General features: G+C 43.6%; 1 protein-coding gene across 1 annotated transcript in view; it reads right to left on the reverse strand.

Moving 5' to 3' along the window:
• LOC139343200 (antigen LPMC-61-like) overlaps positions 1-12,160 on the reverse strand; it is a 12,950-nt gene continuing 790 nt past the window's right edge. The window contains exons 2-6 of the mRNA XM_070980692.1: positions 10,210-10,343; positions 7,506-7,623; positions 5,923-6,049; positions 1,543-1,629; positions 1-88 (exon numbers count right to left, since the gene is read on the reverse strand). Coding sequence (XP_070836793.1) covers positions 1-88; positions 1,543-1,629; positions 5,923-6,049; positions 7,506-7,623; positions 10,210-10,343 — 554 coding nt within the window. The remainder of the gene's footprint in view (positions 89-1,542; positions 1,630-5,922; positions 6,050-7,505; positions 7,624-10,209; positions 10,344-12,160) is intronic.

A 12,160-nucleotide genomic window follows, 5' to 3' on the forward strand; every position in this document is an offset into this window, starting at 1 on the left:
TCATGTTCTCTGTAGCTGCTGCTGCTGCTGCTGCTGCTGCTGCTGCTGCTGCTGCTGCTGCTGCTGCTGCTGGATCCTGTGAGTCTCACTGAGGCAGAGACACTGACAGTCTGATCACAGCACACCCACTGTTCACTGACACTGATTCAGTATTCAATGTGTTTTCCTCCACAGGTATGAACTGTGAAGAGTTGACACAGCCAGCCTCTGTGACTGTGCAGCCAGGTCAACGTCTGACCATCACCTGTCAGGTCTCTTATTCTCCTAGTGACTACTCCACAGCTTGGATCAGACAGCCTGCAGGGAAAGGACTGGAGTGGATTGGGCAAGCATCTTTTGGATACACCACATCCTTCAAAGATTCACTGACGAACAAGTTCAGTATTGACTCAGTCTCCTCCAGCAACACAGTGACTCTAAATGGACAAAATGTACAGCCTGAAGACACTGCTGTGTATTACTGTGCCGGAGAGTCACGATAACACAAACCACCAGGAGACCTGAACAAAAACCCATTTGGTCATGACCACCTAGCAAGCAAATTTGCAAACAAATTTTCATACCGGGACAATTGCAGTACAAAATGTTGTGAAACTGCAGAATGTCACGATAATTCAGTTGCGGTTATGTTTAATGTTGTTTGTTGGATGATGCGCTGTTGAAGATGGTCTGACTTATGAGCACATTGTGAGAAGATATGTTTCCTATTATACTGTAGTTCAGTAATAGCCATTTATTGCAAAGTGTATAAACATTGTCAAAGTCATCACATGATACAGACTGTAGTAAAAGTGAAGCACAACCTTCTCAAATAATGTGTTTGTCAACCTGTTGCACAAATTATACTGAAGCATGTTAGAGGGACCACCTCTACTTATCTGACTGCAGAGAGGAGGACAGAGAACAGTGGACACACAGTTTAACATGATGGACTATAGGACAGGACTGCTGCTTTTAACTCTCTGCTGGGCAGGTGAAGATCTACACTGATCTGAATCTAATATAACTTTTATTTGTGTCATCAGCTTATTTCACTTGATGTTTTTATTCCACTTGACAGGTGTTGATGGTCAGACTCTAACACAATCTGAAGCAGTGGTTAAAACGTCTGGAGAATCTCACAGATTGACCTGTACAGCCTCTGGATTCACATTCAGCAGCCACTATATGCACTGGGTCAGACAGGCTCCTGGAAAAGGACTGGAGTGGATCGCTTTCATAAGCAGTGACAGCAGCAGCATCTTCTACTCTGAGTCAGTGAAAGGCCGGTTTACCATCTCCAGAGACGACAGCAGACAGCAGCTGTATCTGCAGATGAACAGTCTGAAGACTGAAGAGTCTGCTGAAATCATTGTCCAGATATTAATAAAAGTTATACTACATGTACATATTTCAGCCATCTACTATCTGCAAGAATCAGCAGATGGAAGTTGTTGGAAGAGGCTGAAGGTGGAGGTTTTACCTGCAATTATCTGCCACAATCGGCAGGCACATGTCAGTCCCACAGGATGTTGAGAGAACCTACGGGTGGAAGTTCAATACCAATCATGTTCTCTGTAGCGCTGCTGCTGCTGCTGCTGCTGCTGCTGCTGCTGCTGCTGCTGCTGCTGCTGCTGCTGCTGCTGGATCCTGTGAGTTTCATTGAGGAAAAGACTGACAGTCTGATCACAGCACACCCACTGTTCACTGCTATGACACTGATTCAATATTTAACATGTTTTCCTCCACAGGTGTGAAGTGTGTACAGTTGACACAGCCAGCCTCTGTGACTGTGCAGCCAGGTCAACGTCTGACCATCACCTGTCAGGTCTCTTATTCTGTTAGCAGCTACCACACAGCTTGGATCAGACAGCCTGCAGGGAAAGGACTGGAGTGGATTGGAAGCAAATATACCGGAGCTTCATTCTACAAAGATTCTCTGAAGAACAAGTTCAGTATTGACTTAGACTCCTCCAGCAACACAGTGACTCTGAACAGACAGAATGTGCAGCCTGAAGACACTGCTGTGTATTAGTGTGCCAGAGATCCACAATAACACAAAACAACCAGCAGACCTGAACAAAAGCCCCTCAGTACCTATCACTGCTACACTGACAATCCGCAAATGTACTTGTCCTTTAAATTGGACAATGTTAGCTGTTGGCAGTTTCACTTCGATTGAGAAATGATGATTCGTAATTTTCTGCAGTTGAACTCAGACAAGACAGAAGTCATAATCTTTGGTCATGACCACCGAGCAAGCAAACTTGCAATCAAGAGAAAATCTACACTCAGAAATCTAGACATCACATTCAATTTGCAACTGAGCTTCCAACCACATGTCATCAATCTCATACACATATCTCAAACACAAAACTCAAACTAAGCAGGTTTAAACAGATTTTCATGTCTGGACTATTGCCATGCAAGCTTTTGTGTCATGACAATTTAGTTGCGGTTATGTTTTAATGTTTTTTTGTTTGATGACGTGCTAATCTACTTTAAACACAAATTCAAACTAAGTAGGTTTCAAATTTAGAGTTGACTAAATCAAATTTCCTCCATTATTGTTTCTCAGGCCCAACAAAGGGGGTTTTCTTTGTCCTGATGTCCTGAAGATGGTCTGACTTATGAGCACATTGTGAAAAAATATTTTTCTATTATACTGTAGTTTAGTAATAGCCACTTATTGCAAAATGCAGAAACATTGTCAACCTGTGGCACGAATTATACTGAAACGTGTCAGAGGGACTCTTGGAGGAATGACTGATGTACAGTAAACATTCATTCTGCAGTTTCATCAAACAGTAACTGAGATCCAAGTCAAATCCAGTTCCACACTGTGAGGAGGAGTCAATGCAAAACGCACATGTCTTCCACCTCTACTTATCTGACTGCAGAGAGGAGGACAGAGAACAGTGGACACACAGTTTAACATGATGGACTATAGGACAGGACTGCTGCTTTTAACTCTCTGCTGGGCAGGTGAAGATCTACACTGATCTGAATCTAATATAGCTTTTATTTGTGTCATCAGCTTATTTCACTTGATGTTTTTATTCCTCTTGACAGGTGTTGATGGTCAGACTCTGACACAATCTGAAGCAGTGGTTAAAACGTCTGGAGAATCTCACAGATTGACCTGTACAGGCTCTGGATTCACATTCAGTGACTACTATATGCACTGGATCAGACAGGCTCCTGGAAAAGGACTGGAGTGGATCGCTCACATAAGCGGTGGCAGTAGCAGCATCCACTACTCTGCGTCAGTGAAAGGCCGGTTTACCATCTCCAGAGACAACAGCAGAGAGCAGCTGTATCTGCAGATGAACAGTCTGAAGACTGAAGATTCTGCTGAAATCATTGTCCAGATATTAATGAAAGATATACTACATGTACATATTTCTGCCACATTTATGTCTTTATTGTTTGACCTCTAAAGTCAGTCACAACACAGGAGTGTAAAATAATGTTGCGCTTCCTTTAATAAATACTAAATGAAAGTCAGTGTCAAGTTTTGTGAGATTTTTTCTGCTATGAATTTGTCTGCTATAAAGACTTGATATCATGCTGTCTGGATGAACTGCTCAACAGTTTAAAATCAATTGCAAATTAAAATGTTCATGAAAATTCCCTGCAACTTCTGAGGCAAGCTTTCTGCCTGAATCTGCCTCTGTGACTGTGCAGCCAGGTCAACGTCTGACCATCACCTGTCAGGTCTCTTATTCTGTTAGCGACTACTACACAGGATGGATCAGACAGCCTGCAGGAAAAGGACTGGAGTGGATTGGAATGGCAGCTGGATCCACCACATTATTCAAAGATTCACTGAAGAACAAGTTCAGTGTCAGCATAGACTCTTCTAGTAAGACAGTGACTCTAAATGGACAGAATGTGCAGCCTGAAGACACTGCTGTGTATTACTGTGCCAGAGATCCACAATAACAAAAAAAACACCAGCAGACCTGAACAAAAACCCCTCAGTACCTATCACTGCTATACTGACAATGTGTGAATGCACTTGCCCGTTAAACTGGACAATGTTGGCAGTTTCACTTCGATTGAGAAATGATGATTTGTAATTTTCTGCAGCTGAACTCAGACAAGACAGAAGTCATCATCTTTGCTCATGACCACCAAGCAAGCAAACTTGCAACCAAGAGAAAATCTACACTCAGAAATCTAGACATCACATTCAATTTACAACTGAGCTTCTAACCACATGTCAACAATCTCATACACATATCTCAAACACAAAATTCAACCGACGCAGGTTTCAAATTTAGAGTTGCCTTAAACAAATTTAACTGGCTGGTATCGCAAGTCCTACATTATTGTTTCTCAAGGCCAACAAAAGGGTTTTTCTTTCCCCTGATGTCCTGACGATGGTCTGACTCATAAGCACTTTGTGAGAAAATATTTTTTCTTTTATACTGTAGTTCAGTAATAGCCACTTTTTCAAAACGTATAAACATTGTCAAAGTCATCACATGATGCAGACTGTAGTAACAGTGAAGCACAACCTTCTTGAATATTGTGTTTGTCAAATCTGTTGCACAAATTATACTGAAACATGTCAGAGGGACTCTTGGAGGAATGACTGATGTACAGTAAACATTCATTCTGCAGTTTCATCAAACAGTAACTGAGATCCAAGTCAAATCCAGTTCCTCTCTGTGAGGAGGAGTCAATGCAAAACTCACATGTCTTCCACCTCTACTTATCTGACTGCAGAGAGGAGGACAGAGAACAGTGGACACACAGTTTAACATGATGGACTATAGGACAGGACTGCTGCTCTTAACTCTCTGCTGGGCAGGTGAAGATCTACACTGATCTGAATCTAATATAGCTTTTATTTGTGTCATCAGCTTATTTCACTTGATGTTTTTATTCCTCTTGACAGGTGTTGATGGTCAGACTCTGACGCAATCTGAAGCAGTGGTTAAAACGTCTGGAGAATCTCACAGATTGACCTGTACAGCCTCTGGATTCACATTCAGTGGCTACGCTATGAACTGGATCAGACAGGCTCCTGGAAAGGACTGGAGTGGATCTCTGCTGTCAATAGTGGTGGTGGCAGCACCATCCGCTACTCTGATTCAGTGACAGGCCGGTTTACCATCTCCAGAGAAGACAGCAGGGAGCAGCTGTATCTGCAGATGGACAGTCTGAGCGTCCAAGCTGAGCATTAATGTTACGCATAGAGTTATGTCAATGTGACAGATGAGGCAGAGGTGAAGTGTGGAGTGTCGGTGGGGTTCCGAGCCTTGTTGATAAGGCTGACTGACAGCAGACAGGAAAAAACTGTTCTTGTGGTGTGAGGTTTTGGTCCTGATGGACTGCAGCCTCCTGCCAGAGGGAAGTGTCTCAAAGAGTTTGTGTCCAGGGTGGGAGGGGTCAGCCACAATCTTTCCTGCACGCCTCAGGGTCCTGGAGGCATACAGGTCCTGAAGAGATGGGAGATTGTAGTCAATCACCTTCTCTGCAGACCGAATGACACACTGCAGTCTGCCCTTGTCCTTGGCGGTGGCAGCAGCATACCAGATGGTGATGGAGGAGGAGAGGATGGACTCAATCATGGCTGTGTAGAAGTGCACCATCATTGTCTTTGGCAGACTGAATTTCTTCAGCTGCCATAGGATGTACATCCTCTGCTGTGCTTTCTTGATGAGGGAGCTGATGTTCGGCTCCCACTTCAGATCCTGGGAGATGATAGTTCCCAGGAAGCAGAAAGACTCCACAGTCCATCATTGTCCAGATATGACTAAAAGTTATACTACATATACATATTTCAGCCTTCTGTTGTCTGCAAGAATCAGCAGATGGAAGTTGTTGGAAGAGGCTGGAGGTGGAGGTTTCACCTGTGTTATCTGCCAGAATCCGCAGGCACATGTCAGTCCTGCAGGATGCTGAGAGAACCGAAAGGTGGAAGTTCAATACCAACCATGTTCTCTGTAGCGCTGCTGCTGCTGCTGCTGCTGCTGCTGCTGCTGCTGCTGCTGCTGCTGCTGCTGCTGCTGCTGCTGCTGGATCCTGTGAGTCTCACTCAGGCAGAGACACTGACAGTCTGATCACAGCACACCCACTGTTCACTGACACTGATTCAGTATTCAACATGTTTTCCTCCACAGGTGTGAAGTGTGTACAGTTGACACAGCCAGCCTCTGTGACTGTGCAGCCAGGTCAACGTCTGACCATCACCTGTCAGGTCTCTTATTCTGTTGGCAGCCACTACACAGCTTGGATCAGACAGCCTGCAGGGAAAGGACTGGAGTGGATTGGACATGTAGCTGTTGGATACGACACATCCTTCAAAGATTCACTGAAGAACAAGTTCAGTATTGACTCAGACTCCTCCAGCAACACAGTGACTCTAAATGGACAGAATGTGCAGCCTGAAGACACTGCTGTGTATTAGTGTGCCAGAGATTCACAGTAACATAAACCATCAGCAGACGTGAATAAAAACCCCTCAGTACCTATCACTGCTACACTGACAATCCGCAAATGTACTTGTCCTTTAAACTGGACAATGTTGGCAGTTGGCAGTTTCACTACTATTGAGAAATAATGATTTGTAACTCTCGACAGGTGTTGATGGTCAGACTCTGACAGAATCTGAAGCAGTGGTTAAAAGGCCTGGAGAATCTCACAGATTGACCTGTACAGCCTCTGGATTCACACTCAGCAGCTACTGGATGAGCTGGGTCAGACAGGCTCCTGGAAAAGGACTGGAGTGGGTTGCTGCTATCAGTGATGGTGGTGGCAGCAGCATCCTCTACTCTGAGTCAGTGAAAGGCCGGTTTACCATCTCCAGAGACGACAGCAGACAGCAGCTGTATCTGCAGATGAACAGTCTGAAGACTGAAGATTCTGCTGAAATCATTGTCCAGATATGAATAAAAGATACACCACATGTATTTCAGCCACGTCTCTCTGTGTCTCTCTCTCTCTCTCTCTCTCTCTCTCTCTCTCTCTCTCTCTCTCTGACTGCATTTCTGTCTGTCTGTCTGTCTGTCTGTCTGTCTGTCTGTCTGTCTGTCTGTCTGTCTGTCTCACTCTCCCTCTCTTGCTCTTCCTCTCTCACCCAACCGGTCGAGGCAGATGGCCGCCCACCCAGAGTCTGGTTCTGCTCGAGGTTTCTGCCTGTTAAAAGGAAGTTTTTCCTCACCACTGTCGCCAAGTGCTTGCTCATGGGGGAATTGTTGGTTTCTTTGTAGATAAAAGAGCTTGGTCTGTACCAGCTCTATATGGAAAGTGTCCTGAGACAACTTCTGTTGTGATTTGGCGCTATACAAATAAAATTGAATTGAATTGAATTGAATTGAATCAGTGTTTACATTGTTTGGCCTCAAAAGTCAGTCAGTATACAAGAGTATAAAATAATGTTGTAATTCCTTTGATGAACACTGAATGACAGTCAGTGAATTTGTCTGATATGATTTTGTCTGCTAAGACTTGATTTCATGCTGTCAGTTGCAGCAGAAGAAGAGAAGCTCCATCAGATCACCTTCAACATCAACCATGTTCTCTGTAGCTCTGCTGCTGCTGCTGCTGCTGCTGCTGCTGCTGCTGCTGCTGCTGCTGCTGCTGCTGCTGCTGCTGCTGCTGGATCCTGTGAGTCTCACTGAGGCAGAGACACTGACAGTCTGATCACAGCACACCCACTGTTCACTGCTATGACACTGATTCAGTATTCAACACGTTTTCCTCCACAGGTGTGAAGTGTGAACAGTTGACACAGCCAGCCTCTGTGACTGTGCAGCCAGGTCAACGTCTGACCATCACCTGTCAGGTCTCTTATACTGTTAGCAGCTACTTTACAGGTTGGTTCAGACAGCCTGCAGGGAAAGGATGGAGTGGATTGGACATGCATCTGTTGGATCCACCACATCCTACAAAGATTCACTGAAGAACAAGTTCAGTATTGACTCAGACTCCTCCAGCAACACAGTGACTCTGAACGGGCAGAATGTGCAGCCTGGAGACACTGCTGTGCATTACTGTGCCAGAGATCCACAATAACACAAACCATCAATAGATGTGAACAAAAGCCCCTCAGTACCTATCACTGATACACTGACAATGCACAAATGTACTTTTCCTTTAAACCAGATAATGTTGGCAGTTTCACTTCGATTGAGAAATTATGATTTGTAACTTTCTGCAGCTGAACTCAGACAAGACAGAAGTCATAATCTTTGGTCATGACCACCAAGCAAGCAAACTTGCAACCAAGATAAAATCTACAGCCAGAAATCTAGACATCACATTCAATTTGCAACTGAGCATCCAATCACATGTCAACAATCTCATACACATATCTCAAACACAAAATTCAGCCTAAGTGGGTTTCAAATTTAGAGTTGCCTAAATCAAATTTAACTGGCTGGTATCACAAGTCCTACATTATTGTTTCTCAAGACCAAGGAGTTTTCTTTTCTCGTGATATCCTGTAGACTTGGTCTGACTTATGTGCATTTTGTGAGAAAATTATTTTTCTATTATACTGTAGTTTAGTAATAGCCACTTACTGCAAAATGTAGAAACATTGTCAAATGGTAGAAATTATACTGAAACATGTCAGAGGGACTCTTGGAGGAATGACTGATGTACAGTAAACATTCATTCTGCAGTTTCACCAAACAGTAACTGAGATCCAAGTCAAATCCAGTTCCGCACTGTGAGGAGGAGTCAATGCAAAACTCACATGTCTTCCACCTCTACTTATCTGACTGCAGAGAGGAGGACAGAGAACAGTGGACACACAGTTTAACATGATGGACTATAGGACAGGACTGCTGCTTTTAACTCTCTGCTGGGCAGGTGAGGATCTACACTGATCTGAATCTAATATAGCTTTTATTTGTGTCATCAGCTTATTTCACTTGATGTTTTTGTTCCTCTTGACAGGTGTTGATGGTCAGACTCTGACACAATCTGAAGCAGTGGTTAAAACGTCTGGAGAATCTCACAGATTGACCTGTACAGCCTCTGGATTCTCATTCAGTGACTACAGCATGCAGTGGGTCAGACAGGCTCCTGGAAAAGGACTGGAGTGGATCGCTTTCATAAACAGTGGCAGTAGCGACATCTACTACTCTGAGTCAGTGCAAGGCCGGTTTACCATCTCCAGAGACGACAGCAGACAGCAGCTGTATCTGCAGATGGACAGTCTGAAGACTGAAGATTCTGCTGAAATCATTGTCCAGATATGAATAAAGATACACTACATGTACATATTTCAGCCACATTAATGTTTATATTGTTTGGCCTCTAAAGTCAGTCACAACACTGGACTGTAAAATAATGTTGCAGTTCCTTTTCTAAACACTAAATGACAGTCAGTCACGTTTCTCTCTTCTCTGTCACAATAAGGAGAATTTCATATCTGCCCATAAAAAAAGCCTGCAACTTTTCATGCAATTAAGACAGAGTTATTAACAAGTTAGACTTCACCATCAATAATGTTGATCACGTGTCACTAATTATAATCACAGAGACGTCAGTGCTGCTGTTTGTTCAACACAGCTGTACATACTGTATGTAGTTTCTCTCCTCTGACTTTATTAAATATTTGTAGTCACCGCAGAGCCTAAAATTTGGCACTTTCATTTAGTCGAACTATTTCATCAGTTTACAAATGCAATCCACACCTCTGCAGGTGGAGGCTTTAACAGGAAGTTGCTGGCAGAGGCTGTGGATGGAGGATTGGGTCATGGGTAGTCAAGGCTAGTGGCAGAGGCTGAAGGTGGTGGCTTCTGCTGCATCTGTCTTTACAAATCTGCAGGTGGAAGCAGCAGTGCAGGTAGCTGGCAGAGGCTGAATGTAGAGGCTTCGGCTTCTGCTGTCTGCAAGAATCAGCAGATGCAAGTTGTTGGAAGAGGCTGGAGGTGGAAGTTTCATCTGTAGTTATCTGCCAGAGTCTGCAGGTACATGTCAGTCCTGCAGGATGCTGAGAGAACTGAAAGGTGCAAGTCTTGGCTAAGCTGTCTGCTAGAATTTACAAATGCAGGAATCTTTAAGATGTTGGCAGACGTTGTGGGTGAAGGTTCTGCTCTCAGCCCTCAGAAACAGGAAAAGTAAATTTTCTGCTGATCTGACTGTAAATGACAATAGTTCCAATCTCAATTTTGTTAGATTTTGTCTGCTATAATTTCGTCTTCTATAAAGATTTGATATCCTGCTGTCAGTTGCAGCAGAAGAAGAGAAGCTCCATCAGATCACCTTCAACATCAACGATGTTCTCTGCTGCTGCTGCTGCTGCTGCTGCTGCTGCTGCTGCTGCTGCTGCTGCTGCTGCTGCTGCTGCTGCTGCTGCTGGATCCTGTGAGTCTCACTCAGGCAGAGACACTGACAGTCTGATCACAGCACACCCACTGTTCACTGCTATGACACTGATTCAATATTCAACATGTTTTCCTCCACAGGTGTGAAGTGTGAAGAGTTGACACAGCCAGCCTCTGTGACTGTGCAGCCAGGTCAACGTCTGACCATCACCTGTCAGGTCTCTTATTCTGTTAGCAACTTCTACACAGGTTGGTTCAGACAGCCTGCAGGGAAAGGACTGGAGTGGATTGGACATGCATCTGTTGGATACGACACATCCTTCAAAGATTCACTGAAGAACAAGTTCAGTATTGACTTAGACTCTTCCAGCAACACAGTGACTCTAAATGGACAGAATGTGCAGCCTGAAGACACTGCTGTGTATTACTGTGCCAGAGATCCACAATAACACAAACCATCAGCAGACCTGAACAAAAACCCCTCAGTACCTATCACTGCTACACTGACAATCCACAAATGTACTTATCCTTTAAACCAGATAATGTTGACAGTTTAATGAAGTGCTTCACTTGAATTGAGAAATGATGATTTGTAACTTTCTGCAGCTGAACTCAGACAAGACAGAAGTCATCATCTTTGGTCATGACCAGGAAGCAAGCAAACTTGCAACCAAGAGAAAATCTACAGCCAGAAATCTAGACATCACATTCAATTTGCAACTGAGCTTCCAACCACATGTCAACAATCTCATACACATATCTCAAACACAAAATTCAACCGACGCAGGTTTAAACAAATTTTCATGCCTGGACTATTGCCACGCAAGATTTTGAGTCATGATAATTTAGTTGCGGTTATGTTTTAATGTTGTTTGTTTGATGATGCGCTAATCTATTTTAAACACAAAATTCAAACTTAGTAGGTTTCAAATTTAGAGTTGCCTAAACCAAAGGTAGCTGGCTGGCATCACAACTCCTACATTATTGTTTCTCAAGACCAACAAAGGGGGTTTTCTCTGTCCTGATGTCCTGAAGATGGTCTGACTGATGAGCACATTGTGTCAAAATATTTTTTCTATTATACTGTAGTTTAGTAATAGCCACTTACTGCAAAATGTAGAAACATTGTCAAATGGTAGAAATTATACTGAAACATGTCAGAGACACTCTTGGAGGAATGACTGATGTACAGTAAACATTCATTCTGCAGTTTCATCAAACAGTAACTGAGATCCAAGTCAAATCCAGTTCCACACTGTGAGGAGGAGTCAATGCAAAACTCACATGTCTTCCACCTCTACTTATCTGACTGCAGAGAGGAGGACAGAGAACAGTGGACACACAGTTTAACATGATGGACTATAGGACAGGACTGCTGCTTTTAACTCTCTGCTGGGCAGGTGAAGATCTACACTGATCTGAATCTAATATAGCTTTTATTTGTGTCATCAGCTTATTTCACTTGATGTTTTTGTTCCTCTTGACAGGTGTTGATGGTCAGACTCTGACACAGTCTGGACCAGTGGTTAAAACGTCTGGAGAATCTCACAGATTGACCTGTACAGCCTCTGGATTCACATTCAGTGACTACTGGATGAATTGGGTCAGACAGGCTCCTGGAGAAGAACCGGAGTGGATTGCTTACATAGGCAGTGGCAGTGGCAGCACCACTTCCTACTCTGAGTCAGTGCAAGGCCGGTTTACCATCTCCAGAGACGACAGCAGACAGCAGCTGTATCTGCAGATGGACAGTCTGAAGACTGAAGATTCTGCTGAAATCATTGTCCAGATATGAATAAAGATACACTACATGTATATATTCATCCACATTAATGTTTACATTGTTTGGCCTCTAAAGTCAGTCAATTAATGTTGCAGACCTTTTGATA

The sequence above is a fragment of the Chaetodon trifascialis genome, chromosome 15 (assembly GCF_039877785.1).
Source record: "Chaetodon trifascialis isolate fChaTrf1 chromosome 15, fChaTrf1.hap1, whole genome shotgun sequence".
Lineage (NCBI taxonomy): Eukaryota > Metazoa > Chordata > Actinopteri > Chaetodontiformes > Chaetodontidae > Chaetodon > Chaetodon trifascialis.